This window comes from Ceratotherium simum, chromosome 3 (genome assembly GCF_057802395.1).
Source record: "Ceratotherium simum simum isolate JZ-2026a chromosome 3, ASM5780239v1, whole genome shotgun sequence".
In the NCBI taxonomy this organism is placed as follows: Eukaryota; Metazoa; Chordata; class Mammalia; order Perissodactyla; family Rhinocerotidae; genus Ceratotherium; species Ceratotherium simum.
Window position 1 is genome coordinate 27,500,773 of NC_141902.1, and position 18,427 is coordinate 27,519,199.

Below are 18,427 nucleotides of genomic sequence, written 5' to 3' on the forward strand. Positions count from 1 at the left end.
TGTAGCTTCCACCCTGGAGTACCATGGACCTCATCTATATCATCTTCTCAGAGGGGGTGTCCCTTCAACCCTGGGAGCAGGACAGGAATGGGAGAGACAGAAAAGCCACTGACCTCATTGCTATTTTTTTTTTAAGATTTATTTATTTATTTTCTCCCCAAAGCCCCAGTAGATAGTTGTATGTCATAGCTGCACATCCTTCTAGTTGCTGTATGTGGGATGCAGCCTCAGCATGGCCGAAGAAGCGGTGCGTGGGTGTGCGCCCAGGATCCGAACCCGGACCGCAAACAGCAGAGCGCGCACACTTAACCACTAAGCCACGGGGCTGGCCCTGCAATTTTATTTTATTTATTTTATTTTTTGTGAAGAGATCAGCCCTGTGCGAACATCTGCCAGTCCTCCTCTTTTTTTGCTGAGGAAGACTGGCCCTGGGATAATATCCATGCCCATCCTCCTCCACTTTATATGGGACGCTGCCACAGCATGGCTTGCCAAGCAGTGCATTGGTGCGCGCCCGGGGTCCCAACCGCGAACCCCGGGCCGCCCCAGCGGAGCACGCGCACTTAACCGCTTGCGCCACCGGGCCAGCCCCTCTCATTGCTATTTTAAATGAGATTTCTTAAGATCAATCACTCTTTTTCACGCTAGGAGTCTGGTGGCATATTGCACCTTTAACAATATAGAGGAAAAAAAATGCTAGACTGCTGTCAGATGTACCTGGCTCCCAGGCCTGTCTCTGTTACATCACAGCTGTGCATCCTTGGATAGGTTACCTAACCTCACTGAGCTTTTTGGTTCATCTATCAAGAGGATCATCTATAAACAGATGTAGTAAAACCTGCCGTGCTAATCTCGAATTGTAGTACTCAAAATATGTCATGTACATGAAAAAAGTCTATCAATTATAAAGAGCTCTGTATATATCAAGTTATTATAATGATGGTTCATCTTTACTCAACCTTTTGGCCAGCCTTTCATATCCCCATTTTCAACCAGCTGACTTCTTGGCCTCATAATCAAGATATACCAGAAAGTTATTTTTTCAGCTTATACCCCAGAAGCAGTGTGAAACAAGGTGGCATAGAATCATGAAAAAACCAAAAAGCACTGGGAAGATCTTGGATGAAGAGTTAGGGAAACAAGCTAAGGACATTTTCTGATCAGACAGCACACGGAGAGGCCCGGGGCCCTGGCAGGGAGGAGAGGGTTAAATCCTTTCCTCTGCAGTACAAAAGAAAAGAGTGTGCGGAAAGATTAGGATTTTTGCTTTTACAATGGGAGCTGCAGAAGCGTAGGGAAGAAGCTGAAGAAAAAAAAGGGGGCGTCTCCCCTTTAAAGACTTGCAGAGATTGAGAGAGAAAGAGAGAGAGAGAGTCAGGGACAGAGAATCAGAGAGCGAGAGAGAGATCGCGCGCGCGCGCGCGCGTCTGTCTGTCTGTCCCTGGGAAGGGAGAACATCTCTGCTCCACAGTGATTTGCACTGGGAGAGAGGCATCAGTTGGCTTCAGACCCAAGGGGGAGACCAGACCAGGTCACCCTGGTTAAAACTAAGTGAGCATTGCCCTTCCCTATCCCACCTCTCTCTACCCGGGAATGTCTCGGCGAAAGCAGCGGAAACCCCAACAGTTAATCTCGGACTGCGAAGGTCCCAGCGCGTCTGAGAACGGTGGGTGCCTGGGGAGGGTGGGGGAGTCCAAGCCTGTGTGGGTCAGGCCAGGGCAAGGGGAGGGCACCCGGGCCATGGGCGAAACCAGGGGGAGGACTTGGTCACCAGGGGCTTGAAGGAGTTGAGATGCAAGGAGTAAGGAGATGACCTGTGCTGGGGAGAAGCCCCTCTTGGCTTTTCTCAGGATTGATTCTGTTTGTGTTTTCCGTGTTGTTTTTCTCTGGATGAAATGGAGTTTTCAAACTGGCTCTGTCTCCCCACCCAGGAGTTTTCTCCCCAGGTCCCCCTCTGCTCACTGGTCTTTGTGCCGTTGCTAAGTAACCTCCTCAGACCTGAAGACCGTCTCTTAGGGGTGGGATTTTTCCCCCTTTTCTTTCTTGAGAGTTGGGTTGCAAGGGAATGAATTGGATAAACGTGAAGGTTCCCCTGAGGGAGATGAGAAAAAAGTTTCTCATTGTTGGGCTGAGCTGAGAGCAGATCAGAGCTCCCAGAGGGAGAGAGCTAATGTCGGTCAGATGCAGCCTAGTTTGGGGTGTGTATCCACGTCACCTGGGGGAGAGGCTGGAGGAGAGGTGTCCTTGAAGGGCTTAGGTTTGTGCTTCAAGGGAGATCAAGCTAAAAAATGTAGAAGTTAACATACGTGTTAATTATGCATATCATTTTATGAGAATATTATCATCTGTTTTTTAAATTTTTTTTTATTTATTTTTCCCCCAAAGCCCCGGTAGATAGTTGTATGTCATAGCTGCACATCCTTCTAGTTGCTGTACATGGGACGCGGCCTCAGCATGGCCGGAGAAGCGGTGCGTCGGTGCAGGCCCGGGATCTGAACCCTGGGCCGCCAGCAGCAGAGCGCGCGCACTTAACCGCTAAGCAACGGGGCCGGCCCTATTATCTGTTTTTTAAGTAACAGATTTTCTTTATGAGGGGGAAAAATTTCATGTATTCTTATAACATTCCAGTAAGTGAGTCTCCAGGCAGACAATGGCGCTACTAGGGTATTGAGAAGTGGCGTTGCCCAAAGTCTCAGAAACAGTTAGAGGCACAGTCAGGACAAACACCTAGGTTTTCTGATGCTCAGGGCTCACGGTGCTCACTCCACTAAATTAGGGGGTTCCAAACTTTCTTGACTGTGGGTAGATCTGGGCTAGAGTCTGGGAATCTTCTAACTTTGCAAGTGTCCAGGTAATTCTTAGGATCAAGCGAGTTTGGGACATACTGTTATGACTACATATGTTCACACTGTGAAAGTCTGGAAGTCCTGGCTCAGGGATAAACTATTTGTTTAGCAAACAGTTGATTCACCCAACAGTGTAGTGTAGGATTAAGCACAACGGTTCTGAAGCCTGACTTTCAGGATTCAAATCCTGTCTCCACCACTTGGGTTAGCTGTGTAACCTTGGTTGGTCTACTTTGCCTCTTTCTGCCTCAGTTTCCTCATCTGTAAAATAGGGATGAATATACTAGCTACCTCATTAGGTTACTGTGAGAATCGAAATGAGATAATACATGTAAAGCACTTGGAAAAATAACTAGCATAAATAAGTGCTTAATACATGTGGTACAGTCCCTAGCATAAACCAGTACTTAATACATATGAATATTGTTATTATTATATGTGAGTACAGTGTCACTTCCTGTAAGTGCTGAAATATGACCAAAGCTCAGAAACCTCTCAGCAAACTTCAGCATTTCTTTACGGGATGTGTGCCTTGAAAAGCTCTAGGATAATGTATTTGCAGAGATGAAAAATAATCATGGATTAACCTTACCTTTTCACCTATTGTAAAAAATATGACTTGAGCTCAAATCAGGGCTCCATGTGCTACGGAACACCCTTAACAGACATATTGTGTTCTGGGTAGAACACATCCTCCTCAAGTCACTGCTTTGCTGGGATCCCACCGTGCCCATATTTAGAGGTTCATGATGGTAGCATCCTTCCCTCCTGGGACACATTAGCCCTCCTTAATGCTGCTGCAGGCCGGATGTTTCCTCCTTCTGCTCGACAGGAGACTTCCCCTAGAGACTCAGAGTTGCCTCACAGCCTTGCTCCCCTGCTGGTTGGATTGTGGAACAATGCTGAATCCCCCCACCCAAGAAGCATCCTCTCCCCGCCTCTCCTCTCCCCACATCTCTCAAGTCTTCTCATCCATTCCCCATACCACTCCTGAGCAAAAATCTGTGAGGGAGTCAAAAGAAATCTTGCACAACTGCCCTGAGTGGATTCTCAAGCCCCTTGAGCTATAGCTCCCACTTGGGGCTATGAACACTCAGGGGCACGGGGATGCTGCTGCAAAGCCATCCCCATAGAAACAGTGCAGGCTTGAACCCAATGGCAGCAACAAATTCCAGTTGAAATTTTGCCTTTGAGCCACAAAAGTCAGAAACATAAAGGTAAGGAGCAAGAAAGCAGTAGTAACCTCTTAAGGTTTGCCTTAAGAAAGCCTAAGGGTTTTCTGATCAGAATTCTCCTGAGAGTGAAAGATCCTGGGCTACTTGCATGATTTGAAGTGTCATTGGGTCTCATCTGTAAGATGAAGTAGCTATATTGGATCAAATCTAAGATTCCTTCCTGCTCTTACAAGATATATAGATTTCTCATTCCCTCCTTTTCCATAGATAGGGTTTCTATTCGCCTCTGTGATCTTCAGGCTCCTGACTTTTCCTTCTACTCCGGAAATATTTTCTTGTTCTGCATGCCTCCAAATTAGGTAGGGAGGGCTCTTACTTGGGGGCTCTTATGTGTGTGTCATTTGGTGTTCCTCTGAAACTATGGGCATCATCATAAGCATCAGCAGACATTTATTTAGTAGGCTACGGTGCCACTAAGGTTTTCAGGAGTCTTTGCCTTCTTTTAAGCAATGTTTACCCTATGTGACAAGCAAATGCTAAGCCTCTGTTGCACATTTTAAATGCCTCATCTCTGCAGTGACCTAAGATGTCACCAAGAAACAGTCTGAAAAACCTGTTTTCCAGCCCTGTTTTTGCTCAGCTTCCCTGACCAGAACAGCAAAACCTAACAGAATAGTTATTGCACATAAGTGATGAGAAGGAAATAGTCTATTTACTTAAAAACTCTGGAGAGAAAAAAAAAATTTCCCTCTCCCCTACAGAGTCTAGAAATCTGGATTAGAGACCATAAGGGATGTGAATAGGGAAAATGTAAACTAGTACATCTGGGAAATAAAGGAAACAATCAGAAACCCAGATATTTAGTGAGAAGGAGAAACCAGGACAACAGCCCAACAGATCTAGAGGGAGAAATGGAAGTTGGCAGACATCAAGAGCAGCAAAAGGGGAAAGAAGGTAAAAATAGAGTTTTAAGGGCTCTGTTCTCTTTATATCTGGAAGTAGAGAGCATCATCTCTCAGGCTATTAAGCCCTGAGCGTTTCAGCCCTAGATACCCCTGGGTCAAAAAGAAAACCTTCCCGAGTAGACAGAAAGTAACTCAGGCATGGTGCAATAGAGCACTGGGGCAGGAAACAGAAAACCTTGTCTGCAATCCAGCTTAGACCTTGAAACTGTGTGACCTTGAGCAAGTCCCTTCTTCTCCCAGGGATTCAGCTTTTGGTCTTTAAATAATAACACTTATCGCTGATATTTGTGGAGTATTTATTTACTCTTTGTCAGGTACTATGCTAGGCCCTTTATGTATTTCCACTTTTTTATTCTTCCCAACTCCTCTATTATTACCTCCATTTTTTTTTTCTCGCTGAGGAAGATTCGCCCTGAGCTAACATCCATGCCAATCTTCCTCTATTTTGTATGTGGGTTGCTGCCACAGCGTGGCTGCCAACAAGTGGTGTAGGTTCACACCCAGGAACTGAACCCAGACTGCTGAAGCAGAGTGCGCCGACCTTAACCACTAGGCCATGGGGCCAGCTCCTTATTACCTCCATTTAAAAAAAATTTTCTATTGTGGTAAAATATACATAACAAAATTTACCATTTTAATTATTTTTAAGTAAAATTCAGTGACATTAAGTATATTCACAATATTGTGCAACCATCACCACCATCCATCTCCAGAACTCTTTCATCTTACAAAACTCAAACTCTATACCCATTAAACTATAATTCCTCATTCCCCTTTCCCCCCAGTCCCTGGCAACCAGCATTCTACTTTCTGTCTCTATGAATTTACCGATGCTAGGTACCTCATATAATGGAATCATATAATGTTTGTCCTTTTGTGTCTGCCTTATTTCACTTAGCATGATGTTTTCAAGGCTCATCTATGTTGCAGCACATATCAGTACTTCATTCCTTTTTATGGCTATACCTCCATTTTTTTTGTGTGTGTGAGGAAGATCAGCCCTGAGCTAACATCCATGCCAATCCTCCTCTTTTTGCCAAGGAAGACTGGCCCTGAGCTAACATCCGTGCCCATCTTCCTCCACTTTGTATGGGACGCCACCACAGCACTGCCTGACAAGTGGTACATCGGTGCGCGCCCAGGATCCAAACCTGGGCTGCCAGCAGCAGAGGGCACACACTTAACTGCTATGTCACGGGGCCAGCCCCTATACTTCCATTTTAAAGAAGAGAAATCCAAGCCTTAGAGAGATTAAGAAACTTTCTCAAGGTCACAAAGATTAGAAAGTGCTAGAACTGGGCCTTTAACTCAGGTCTGTTTGATTGAGAGCTGGCACTCTCAATCACTGTTGCCCAACGAGAGGAACAGATCTCTCAAGTCCCTTCCAACTCCAAAATGGTATGAATTTTATGTTAAGTGCTGAGTCCTCTGATGTCAGAAAAATGTACATAAAAAACTTTTATGTGTGTTTGACCTAAGATATTCCTGTTCTGGAAATAAACATATTTTGCTCACTCAGCTATCCTGGGTCACGTGCAAAGTCTGGATGGCTTAACAGATGTTCAAATCATTGTGCTTGTTTGTCTACTGTGTTGCACAGGTCATGGGTGCATTACTGGGTGTGAGTGGCAAAGGAGTATGTGTATGTATTTAGGAGAGATGAGTGAGGAAGAAAAGATGGGACAGTCTCCCTTAGAAGTAGTCTATCGCAGCAGTTACAGAATTAATTCACAATTATGGACACTACCAATTAGTGTTGGTCCAATGTTAACAGTGAGTTTAGGCAGGTGCTTACATAGTGTGCTTTGTTTCTTTAATGGCTGGGCGATGCTTGGACTCTGTGTAGAACAAAGCCTTTCATCTAACAATTAGAAATATGGCTCAAGATGCACATACCTGGGACAGGTAATACAGTCACTTAAATTCACAGTCAGGTATAAATCCTATCAAATGCTATTCGTGGAAGCAGGATACAAGAGAGCTAAAGTGTGGCTGTGGGCAGAGTAGAGAGGGAGCCTAACAGGAAGATTTAGCATTGAGCAGCTCATTTTGCCTACCTCCTAATTTTGGCCAGGTTCAGCGCAGGTAAGATTTTTGAAGAGCAGGGCTGAAGGTTTGATGCGAAGGGCAGTCCTCTGATGGGTACTTTGATTCTCATCCTTGGCTGTACATTGGAATCACCCAAGGAGCTTTACAAACATACTGATGCCTGGATCCCACCCTCAGGGATTCTGAATTAATTGCTCTGGGGTGTGGCCTGGCCATCAGAATTTTTAAAAGCTCTCCCAGTAATTCTAATGGGCAGCAAAGTTTGAGAACCACTGTTGAACTATTCCACCTACTGCGCACTACCCACCTATTTTTCTCTTTGTTCTCCCCAGCCATTCTCTCCCAAGCCTAAAGCAGCAGTTTGATGGGCCACCAGGTTTAGCGAGCCTCCTGGTTTCCCTTTTCCTTGTCCTTTCAGCTCTTAATATAAATTTAAACAAGCACATCCAGTTCTTAGTCCTATGTCCATCCCAGACTTTGCATGTGACCCAGGATAGCTTACTTCACCTTATCTGCTATCTAGGGACACCATTACCAGCTTAGTTTATTCCTGTGTTTATGACTTCATTTGTGTCTGCCTAAGAATCCTGCCCCCCTTTTCAGGATAGGCAGGGAGTGCAAAGTGCTGAGAAATAGAGGGTTCCTCTTACAGGTGGCTGTTGATCCATCACCTTTCACCAGGGACTAAATTTACCTTAAAGAAGAGTGCAGATCAAATTACGCATCAGAAAGCTAGTTTCATTAAAGAGCAAGAAAGGGGACAGTGTTTCCCAGGAGAAGATGAAAAGAAAAGGATTTCTTTTCTTGTCGGAAGACTTGACAAAACAGCAACTTGATATCAAATGTTCAATGCTAATTAACAAATGCTAGGTAGAAAGCTTCCATCTGATTCCCTCTCCCTTACTGAGGCCAGAGAGCAAATGGCAGGTAGGAGCCACACAGGGCCCTTTCTCTAGCATTAGGGAAGCCATACAATGTTGATGTGCTTGAGAAAGCCCTGGACAGGACTCAAATTCTGAATGCTTGCTTCACTGAATTACTGTGTGAACTTGGAAAAGTCACTTAACCTCACCAAGCTTCGATTTCCTTATCTGTAAAAATAAACAACATTGTACTAACCTGTGACTTGCCATAATTGAAACAGACCCTCCTCTCCCTTATTGTAAAGGTCAGGCTTGGAAGCACGTAGTTTACCGGTTTCAGAGCTGTGATTCACAATGTTAAGATCCTTATGATTATCTGAAGTTTCAAAACATAATTCAGTAAAATGTTTTCAATTGAAAAAGACAGCAAAATTTATATTGAAAAGTGAAGTGGATGTTGCTAATACTAGGTTGTTTCAGCTTCCCCCCAAAAAGATGCCCCACCCTTGACATATACCAATGATATTAGCCAACATCTTACCTCAGAAATTAAGATTAATTAGCAACATGAAAAATAGATCTAATTTTTGTATTTGTGTATTTCAGGTTATTTTGACTGGCCACTGACAATGTAAATTCTCTAATCCATAGTGTTCAGGATTCCTCCCAAAATTTAAAGTCCCATATATACATATTAATATTTTGTGGCGAGTTTTTCAAGTTTTTGTACCCACAATATTTCTCTGAGGAAGATAGCACAGCTATGATATTGCCACTTTACAAAAAGGGAAATGGGGGCACAGCATAGAGTGACTGACACCATGCCTCAGTTTACCAGCCAGGCCAGAACAGAAGTGGGATTAGAACAACATGAGTTTACTGATGCCCAAGCAAACCACAAAACTAAAGACCTGTGGTCACTTCCTATCAAAGTGAGAAACCCATTAAGATGGATTTTGAGGTAGAAAGGGAATGCAGAGTACCTGGTCCAGGAGGTATCTTACCCCTACTTATCCTCTCTTTAAATAGGAGGTGGCCTCTGTGGCAGTGAGCAGGTGTTAAGTCATTTCTAGGCATTCAAAGCAGGTTGGGGCTGAAAGGGGCTTTAGTCTGAGAAGCTGCCGGGTGGCTCCTTTGGCATTTTTTCCATTGTTTCAGGAGGAGCTGCCCCGCCCCCAGGTTAGAGCTAGGCAGGCTAGCATCTCCCCAAACCCAACTGTCCTTAGTAGTGACAGTGTGGGTGTGTTGCAAGAGAAGGACAATGGAGGAAGAAGAAGGGTAGAGAAGAGAGTACTAAATAGGAGATGGCTCCTTAAATAAGCATGAACTCTATAAATTAGGTGTGGGCCTGGTGATCTGTGGAGTAACTTGCATTCAGCTATTATTCTGGGGGAGGAGGGGCGGGGAGTAAAGGGGTTTAGTGTTCCGCAGAGAGGAGTCCCGAAATGACTTCCTTAGAAATTCTACCTTGCAGCCTCCCACCCTGAGAAACTTCTTTTGTGGAGGGGGTGGGGGTAGGGTGGGAATGGAGGTCAGGGAGACAGCACCAAACTTGGGGTATTTTGGCGCGCGCGTGTGTGTGTGTGTGTTGATGAGGGATGGATGTTCTGGGCTCCCCCTCCCGCTCTGGCCCTCAGACCTCTGAGGCGATCGGACCACCCTCTCTGGAGTCCACGTTTTCCAGGCTCAGCGGATCCTTTATCTCAAGAAAAATAAGAGAAGCCTATCGCTTTGCTCTATTGAGCAAGGCTATGTTTCCCACTGTGCCCCCCTTGAGCTTGCGGGGGTGGAGTAGGGGTGGGGGGCAGGCCCAGGCAAAGACATCTGGGATGGGGGGAGCTGGCAGAGGGCAAGAAAAGGTGGACCCCCACTATGCCTCACAGCACCTGTCACTGAGCCTCCGGAAACGCTCCTAGGCTCAGGGCTCCCGCCCCCACACACCCACCTCCCGCTCCCCGCTCCCTCTTCCTCCAGCTCCCGCCTCCCTCCCCAGCAGCTCCTCCCCACAGACTCCCCTCCCCAGCAGCTCCTCCCCCATCTCCCCTCTCCCAGCTTTCTCGCTCCAGCTCCTCCCCTCCTCCGCGCCGCCTCGCTCCCCTCCCCCTCCTCGGCTGCTCCCTGCCCCCGCCGTCGCCGATCTCCATCTCTGCAGCCTGGGCCGCTGGGTGCAGGGGCCGCCTTCCCCAATCCCGATACCCATTGTCTCCCCCTCCACCCAGCCGTCCACCTCCCCCAAAACCATGGCGCACGAAGCCGGGAGGAGCTCTCGTCTCGGGGGGCCCTGCGGGGAGCCGGCGGAGCTTGGAGGTGCGGTAGGGCCCGGCTGGGGCAGGGGTGGGGGCGGAGGGGACTTGCGGAGGGAACACTTTCGGTGGACGGAGTAAAATGTACGATTCTCTGCATAGGCCCCCCCGTCCTCACACCCATTCCTTGGGCCCCCAGTGGCACGGGATTGGGGGGGTGGGGACAGGGGAGGGCAGTAGCTTGCGGGTGCCCGCCCCTCCCCATGCTGGGGTGTCTCGTGTCCAGGCGGGTCAGGACTGAGCTCTAGCCTTCTGCATGGCCTGATGGTGAGCTCATCTCCCCACCCCCAACTAGCGGTTACAGGGCTCGTTGTTAATTACAGCCTCCGTATAGCCATCCCAACCACACCACCCACGTTCTCTCCTTGTCTTCTCCCCAGGTGATGCTAGCGAGGAGGATCACCCCCAAGTCTGTGCCAAGTGCTGCGCACAATTTACTGACCCAACTGAATTCCTCACCCACCAGAATGCATGTTCTACTGACGCCCCTGTGATGGTGATAATTGGGGGCCAGGAGAACCCCAACAACTCTTCGACCTCTTCTGAACCCCGGCCCGAGGGCCACAGTAGTCCCCAGGTCATGGAGGCAGAGCACAGCAACCCCCCGGATTCTGGGTCCACCGTGCCCACTGATCCCACTTGGGGCCCAGAGCGGAGAGGAGAGGAGTCTGCGGGGCACTTCCTGGTCGCTGCCACAGGTACAGCAGCTGGGGGAGGCGGGGGCCTGATCTTGGCCAGTCCCAAGCTGGGAGCAACCCCATTACCTCCAGAATCCACCCCTGCACCCCCTCCTCCTCCACCTCCTCCTCCGCCCCCAGGTGTAGGCAGTGGCCACTTGAACATCCCTCTGATCTTGGAAGAGCTCCGGGTGCTGCAACAGCGGCAGATCCATCAGATGCAGATGACTGAGCAAATCTGCCGGCAGGTGCTGCTGCTTGGCTCCTTAGGCCAGACTGTGGGCACCCCTGCCAGTCCCTCTGAGTTACCTGGGACAGGGACTGCCTCCTCCACCAAGCCCCTGCTTCCCCTCTTCAGCCCCATCAAGCCTGTCCAAACTGGCAAGACACTGGCACCCTCCTCCTCTTCCTCCTCCTCCTCCTCAGGGGCAGAAACGCCCAAGCAGGCTTTCTTCCACCTTTACCATCCACTGGGGTCACAGCACCCTTTCTCTGCTGGAGGGGTTGGCCGAAGCCACAAACCCACCCCTGCCCCCTCCTCAGCCCTGCCAGGCAGCACAGATCAGCTGATTGCCTCACCTCATCTGGCATTCCCAGGCACCACAGGACTACTGGCAGCACAGTGTCTTGGGGCAGCCCGAGGCCTCGAGGCTGCTGCGTCCCCAGGGCTCCTGAAGCCAAAGAATGGAAGTGGTGAGCTGGGCTATGGGGAAGTGATGGGGCCCTTGGAGAAGCCCGGTGGACGGCACAAATGCCGCTTCTGTGCCAAAGTATTTGGCAGTGACAGTGCCCTGCAGATCCACCTGCGTTCCCACACAGGTGAGAGGCCCTATAAGTGTAACGTCTGTGGTAACCGCTTTACCACCCGCGGCAACCTCAAAGTGCATTTCCACCGGCATCGTGAGAAGTACCCGCACGTGCAGATGAACCCTCACCCGGTGCCAGAACACCTAGACTATGTCATCACCAGCAGCGGCCTGCCCTATGGTATGTCTGTGCCACCAGAGAAGGCCGAGGAGGAGGCAGCCATGACAGGTGGAGGTGTGGAACGCAAGCCTCTGGTGGCCTCCAGCACAGCACTCAGTGCCACAGAGAGCCTGACGCTGCTCTCCACCAGTGCAGGCACAGCCGCAGCTCCTGCGCTCCCTGCTTTCAATAAGTTTGTGCTCATGAAAGCGGTAGAGCCAAAGAGTAAAGCGGATGAAAATACTCCTCCAGGGAGTGAGGGCTCGGCCATCGCGGGGGTGGCAGAAGGTGGCACAGCAACCCGCATGCAGCTAAGTAAGCTGGTGACTTCGCTACCTAGCTGGGCACTGCTTACCAACCATTTTAAGTCCACCGGTAGCTTCCCCTTCCCGTATGTGCTAGAGCCCTTGGGGGCCTCCCCCTCTGAAACATCAAAGCTGCAGCAACTGGTAGAAAAGATTGACCGACAAGGAGCCGTGGCAGTGGCCTCTACTGCCGCAGGAGCCCCCACTACCTCTGCCCCTGCAGCTTCATCCTCAGCCTCATCTGGACCTAACCAGTGTGTCATCTGCCTTCGGGTGCTGAGCTGTCCTCGAGCACTACGCCTGCATTACGGCCAACATGGAGGTGAGCGGCCCTTCAAATGCAAAGTGTGTGGCAGAGCTTTCTCCACCCGGGGCAATCTGCGTGCACATTTTGTGGGCCACAAGGCCAGTCCAGCTGCCCGGGCCCAGAACTCCTGCCCCATCTGCCAGAAGAAGTTCACCAATGCTGTTACTCTGCAGCAGCATGTTCGGATGCACCTGGGGGGCCAGATCCCTAATGGTGGTACCACACTTCCTGAAGGTGGGGGAGCTGCCCAGAATGGCTCTGAGCAATCTACAGTCTCCGGGGCAGGGAGCTTCCCCCAGCAGCCGTCTCAGCAGCCATCTCCAGAAGAGGAGTTGTCTGAAGAGGAGGAGGAGGACGAGGAAGAAGAGGAAGATGTCACTGATGAAGATTCTCTGGCAGGGAGAGGCTCAGAGAGTGGAGGTGAGAAGGCAATATCAGTGCGAGGTGATTCAGAAGAGGCGTCTGGGGCAGAGGAGGAAGTGGGGACAGTGGTGGCAGCAGCCACAGCTGGGAAGGAGATGGACAGTAATGAGAAAGCCATTCAACAGCCTTCTCTGCCGCCACCACCACCACCACCTGACAGCCTGGATCCAGCACAGCCAATGGAGCAGGGAGGCAGTGATGTTGCAGGAGGCATGGAAGAGGGGGGCAAACCAGAGAGGAGCTCAAGCCCACCATCAGCACTCACCCTAGAAGGGGAAGGCAGCAGCACCCCCTTGGTGGAGGAGCTGAGCATGCAGGAAGCCATGAGAAAGGAGCCAGGAGAGAGCAGTAGCAGAAAGGCCTGTGAGGTGTGTGGCCAGACCTTTCCCACTCAGGCAGCTCTGGAGGAGCACCAGAAGACCCACCCCAAGGAGGGGCCGCTCTTCACTTGTGTTTTCTGCAGGCAGGGCTTTCTCGAGCGGGCTACCCTCAAGAAGCATATGCTGCTGGCTCACCACCAGGTACAGCCCTTTGCCTCCCATGGCACTCAGAATATTGCTGCTCTTTCCTTGGTCCCAGGCTGTTCACCCTCCTTCACTTCCCCAGGGCTCTCCCCCTTTCCTCGAAAAGATGACCCCACAATCCCATGAGCCTGTTTTTCTGTACCTGCTGCCCCTTGACCCAGGGAGCAGAAACTGAGAGCTCTGTAGAAGGACCTCCAAGATTTATGAGCCCTATTTGTCTTTTTCTCTGAGTTCTTACATGATATGTCCCTAGTGGCTTTTCTCTAGTCCCTGAGCTTGGAAATTGTTGTGCTCACAGGGGGATGGCCCCCTGAGGAATTTTTCTTCCCTCTTCATTCATTGTACCTGAGGAAATTAGATTCTTTACAGCTTTCACATTCCCAAGGGAAACCCTCTCCAGCTTCCTTGGGGTGACCCTTCTCCCCTCTCGTCCCTTCCTCTCCCTTTCCCTTTGGCAGGTGCACCTGAGCACCTACATTTGGAATTGCAGCCCAGCCAGAAGGGGCTGGCAGCTGTCCCTGGAGGGCCCAGTGCCACTCCTCTCTGGTGACCAGGTCAACCTGCAGGACTTCTTGTCCCAGGATGTTGCCACCCAGCTGGTGAGAGTGGGTCCCCTGTTCTTCTGGAAGCAGTACATAGCTTTCCTGTCATGTAACCTGCCCACCAAGCCCCAGAGTTCCAGCTCCACCTCCACTACCACTACGGGCCTGGCACCATCAGTGGTGTTTGGCCCAGGAACTGTGGCCGAAAAGGTGCCTCCAGCAACAGGATCCAGAGAGGCCGAGGAGAAGAGAGCCCCCCTCTTCCTATTTCAGCCTCCTACATCCAAGGCAGTGCCTGAGAAGCCCGTCATAGAAGAGAAGTAGCAAACTGTACATTCCTTCTTCCCCCTGCTCCAGAAGGTGCCAGCAATGAAGATGCAACAGGATCTATATCTGGTGGCTCAGCCCTAGTGGGTAGGGAGAAATGAAGGGCATAGGACACTCTTCCCAGTAAACTCCTTGATAGCCACATTAAGGCAAAGGTGTTGGCTGGTCGATATGCCAAGACATCTCCAGCTTCTCATATTCCTTCATCATGGCCTCTCAAAGTTAAGAAACAAGCAGATTTCTTGCCGAGAGGTCTCCCATGGGGTATTTTGGGAAATGTGAAGTTCATATCTTTAACAGGCATTGTTGGTGATGGTAGTTGAAGGAGTAGTGATGGAGAATTGTGGAGTGTTGCTAAAGCATAGGGCTTGCTGGGAACCTGTGTGATTAAGAAAGGGACATGATGGAAGGGACCTCAAATTCTTGAGTGGATGGATCTCATGAATGTTCTTTGGACTAATAGTGACTTAATGTGCAGCAATGCACTGTGGATCATGGGTGATTTCCTAGCACTAGTATGCTTCTAGTTTTAGATAATTCCCTCCTTTATTCCCTGGCCCCTTGTATTTTCCTTGTATTTCTCTCAAGGCCAATTTCCTCCCCATTTTGCCTGTCTATGGACCAGAGCTTATGTCTTTGCCACTGTCTGGTTCTTAGGGTCCCAGACTTTGGGAGATGAGCTCCAAGTGCTGTCCTCCCTGCCTCTTCGTCTTGTAACGAGATGTAGTATTTACTCTTAACATAGGATCATTTGGAACAGGAGTTCTAAGGAGGAGAGAGTGAGGGTTCTGTAATTGACAGACTTTAGTGATGGCTCCTCCAAAGGTGTAGGCTCCAGGGCTTCCTAACATAGTAAAATGTGAAGAGCAGACAAGGGAGCTGTTAGTATCTTTCCCTTTTCATTAAAAGTGTTTTAACCAAATATTTGTGTGTTTCTCCTTATTTCCTGACTAAAGAGCCAGCTGGGGTGTGATATGGGCATTCCCTAACATTGCGATTCCCTTCCAACCTACATCTCCTGCCAAAACTGAACATATGGTGTTGAAATATTTAATTTATTCAGCCTTGTCCTAAAACAACCTCCAGTGAATGTAATTTCCCTGGAGAAATAGTGTTTGTGTTCTCAAAAGGTAGGGGATTTGCCCAATGTGTACAGTCATTGTCTAGGTTTTCTCTTTGCCTAGAACCTTCCACCATCAGGTTTTTGTGTTTTGTTCTGTTCAGAGGTTGGAAGCTGCTGCTTTATCAGTCTTTCCTGAACCCCAAGTCAGCCTAGCTGACATCAGTTTACCTGGAGAACCAAGATGAATTAATCTTTATGATCCTTGAGATCAGATGTTACAAACAGAAAGAAAAAAGTAATTCAACCCTAATAATTTCTATCAACAAGATAATATAAAGGAAGATTCTTAGCAAAGGAAGTACATTGGGGGTGGGAGCATAAAATGAAGCATATATATATACATATATATATATATATATTTTTTTTTTTTACTTTGTCTCTCCACAACATAGTAAGGTTCAAATTTGACTCTAAGACCTTGCTTTCCTAAAGAGAACATTCTTCAGAATTTTTTTTTTTTTTTTTTTTTTTGCATTTGTAAGATTATAATACCACTGAATCTTAGTGCTTAAGGGATGGGACTGGTAAAATGATTTGCCCAAAGTCACTCTGCCTATTAGTGGCAGAGTTGGATTAAGAATGTAGATAGGGGGGCTGGCCCCATGGCATAGTGGTTAAGTTCAGCATGCTCCGCTTTGGCAGCCTGGGTTCAAGGGTTCTGATCCCAGGTGCGGACCTACACCACTTGTCAACCATGCTGTGGCAGGGACCCGCATACAAAATAGAGGAAGATTGGCACAGATGTTAGCTCAGGGTGAATCTTCCTCAGCAAAAAAATAAGTAAAATTTTAAAAAGATCATTTAAAAAAAAAACACATAGATGGGCAGAATCCCAGTCTTAGCACTACCACCAGTGATCAGGGATGGTACTTGCTTCCTGCTAGGTCATTAAAGACTCTTTATGTGAGGCTGGCTGGAAGACAGAAGGGAGGAAATGAGTAAACCTATTCTTGGCTCAATTCAAGGTAAAGAACCCAGGGTTTGATTCTAGTTGCCCCTACTGGAGCGGTACAGGTGGCCTTTGAAAGGTACTGGTGAAGAGGAACACATGGGAATCGTGAAGTCAACTGGGGAAGAAACAGCTCCTGTCTCTTTAATTCCTGGCAAAGCTTTGTAAATCTGTTTTTCCTTTCAGCCTATGGAAGGAGGTGGGCCACCAATCCTTCTATTCCCTTTACCTCCCCTACCCCCATTGGACATAGATAATGCCATTTAACTAATTAAACTAGACTTGCCTTCTCTTTACATGCCAGGTCCCATTATGGTAACAGCTGTCAGTGAGGCTTCTAATGATGGATACTTCCTTGGGCAGGTCAGCACTGAGCCTGACTCCCCGCCCTCCTTCTACTCTATTTTCCCTTCGGTCCCCTTTTCATTCTTCTTTTTCCTCTCCTGTCCTGCTTTTTCTTCTTTCATTGACCTCTCTTATCTGATAGCTTTTTTTCTTTTTCTTTTTCTCTCTTCACCTTTAATTTATTCTTTCTCTTCTTAGAGCCTTTAGTTTCTTCCTTCTTGCAGCCCCCTCCAGTCCCCACCCTCAGCCCCACCATTTCTCACTCTCAATCATTTTTCATTTGGTCATTTTTTTGGAGGTGAATTAACTCTAACTTGCTGGAATAAGTATGTAAATAAATGCAGCTTGCAAAACACTTTACATGAAATACAGTGGATCCAGTTCAAACTGGATAGATAAAAAGCATCACTATTATAAGAAGCATGAGACAGCTTCTTTGTGCATTCATTCAGTTAATTTCTGAAGATTTATTTTGTTTCAGAGACCAAGTGTTGGGTAGGTACAAAAGTAAATAAATAAGACACACTTCTGCCCTAGGGAACTCAGTCTAGGAAGAGGAAAAATGTAAATATATTTTTAATGGTGGTAGTAATACTAAGATAGACACAAACAATGGCCTGTGGGTTCCCAGAAAGGGAAATAACTAGCTTATAATGCAAAGATGGAGAAGGGGGAGGAGGTTTACAATTCTCTTGAATGCAGCTTCCATAATAATCATTCTCAAATATACGAACTCAACCCATACAACAATCTTAAGGACCAGTGCAGTTACCATTTAAGTTCCTATATAAGATATACCAAGTCCTCTTTGGCAGGTACAGAGATGTGCTGCTTCAGAGATGTCACTTCAGGAAAGAACTGGTTATCGAGCTGAAAGAAACCTGGATAGCTGACAGCCTCCAGTTCTTCTGCTGTTCTCCAGCCCCTGGCCAAAGACTGAGCAAAGCGGTGGGTGGTACAGGGGCTTAGTCATTCCCTTGGAACATGGGACTCTAATGAGCAATTTTTGCTCTGGAACTCCCCATTGGGCTGGCAGAAACTTTGTCAGATCTGCATCATAGTCTGACAGCTCTCCCTGCCCAATCCCATTTTCTCCCCCTTTACCTTTTACAAGTGTTACTCCCCAATAAAACTTTTGGACTCCTAATTCCGTTTCAGCACCTGCTCCTTAGAGATTTCAACCTGTGTCACCCCTGAAAAAGGCCTAGATATTATTGACACATTTTCATCTCTCACAAACTCCTGCTTCTGGGGCTTTGGTTACTGTCCCTGCAACAACTTAGTAAACCAAAGAACCCCTGTCTCCTGATCCCCAAGATAGACTTCATTAGTGTTACTCTCAATTAGACCCAACTTTGACTTCCCTTTACATTTCTTTGTGTTTTCTATTGTTTAATAACTGATTGACTAACCCAATGGACATTTTGCTTTTGATCATATAATAAGAAACAGTAAGGAGAAAAACTTAAGGGAAAAAAACATTTGGCCAAAGAACCAAATAAAAAGTGTAGTTTTGGTCAGTATTGTGGATGTTTCAGCAATCCATTGCTGTGTAACAAACCATCCCAAAACTTAGTGTCTTAATAATTATGTCTTTGCTTGTGATTCCACGGTTTGTTAGGCAGGCCTCAGCTAGGATGGCTTGTCAATGGTCCACGTGATGAGGGCTGAGCTCACTCAGGCAGTTTCGATTTGGGCTGGAGGATCCAAGATGGCTTTACTCACTTCTGGCCGCTCA

At 47.9% G+C, this 18,427-nt stretch overlaps 1 protein-coding gene across 3 annotated transcripts; it reads left to right on the forward strand.

Moving 5' to 3' along the window:
* The first annotated feature begins 1,439 nt into the window (after positions 1–1,439).
* Positions 1,440–15,194, forward strand: SALL2 (spalt like transcription factor 2). Of its 3 annotated transcripts, none has more exons than XM_087424089.1 (3): positions 1,440–1,666; positions 10,582–13,400; positions 13,862–15,194. In XM_087424089.1, exons 1-3 carry the CDS (start codon positions 1,594–1,596, stop codon positions 14,267–14,269), a joined length of 3,300 nt encoding a protein of 1,099 aa, XP_087280215.1. In that variant the 5' UTR covers positions 1,440–1,593; the 3' UTR covers positions 14,270–15,194. The 3 variants fall into 3 exon arrangements, with proteins under 3 accessions (XP_087280215.1, XP_014635995.1, XP_014635997.1); XM_014780509.2 differs by lacking the exon at positions 13,862–15,194 and having other exon boundaries at positions 10,582–10,899; positions 11,020–13,859; XM_014780511.2 differs by lacking the exon at positions 1,440–1,666 and adding an exon at positions 9,943–10,205 and having other exon boundaries at positions 14,033–15,194.
* Positions 15,195–18,427: the final 3,233 nt, after the last annotated feature.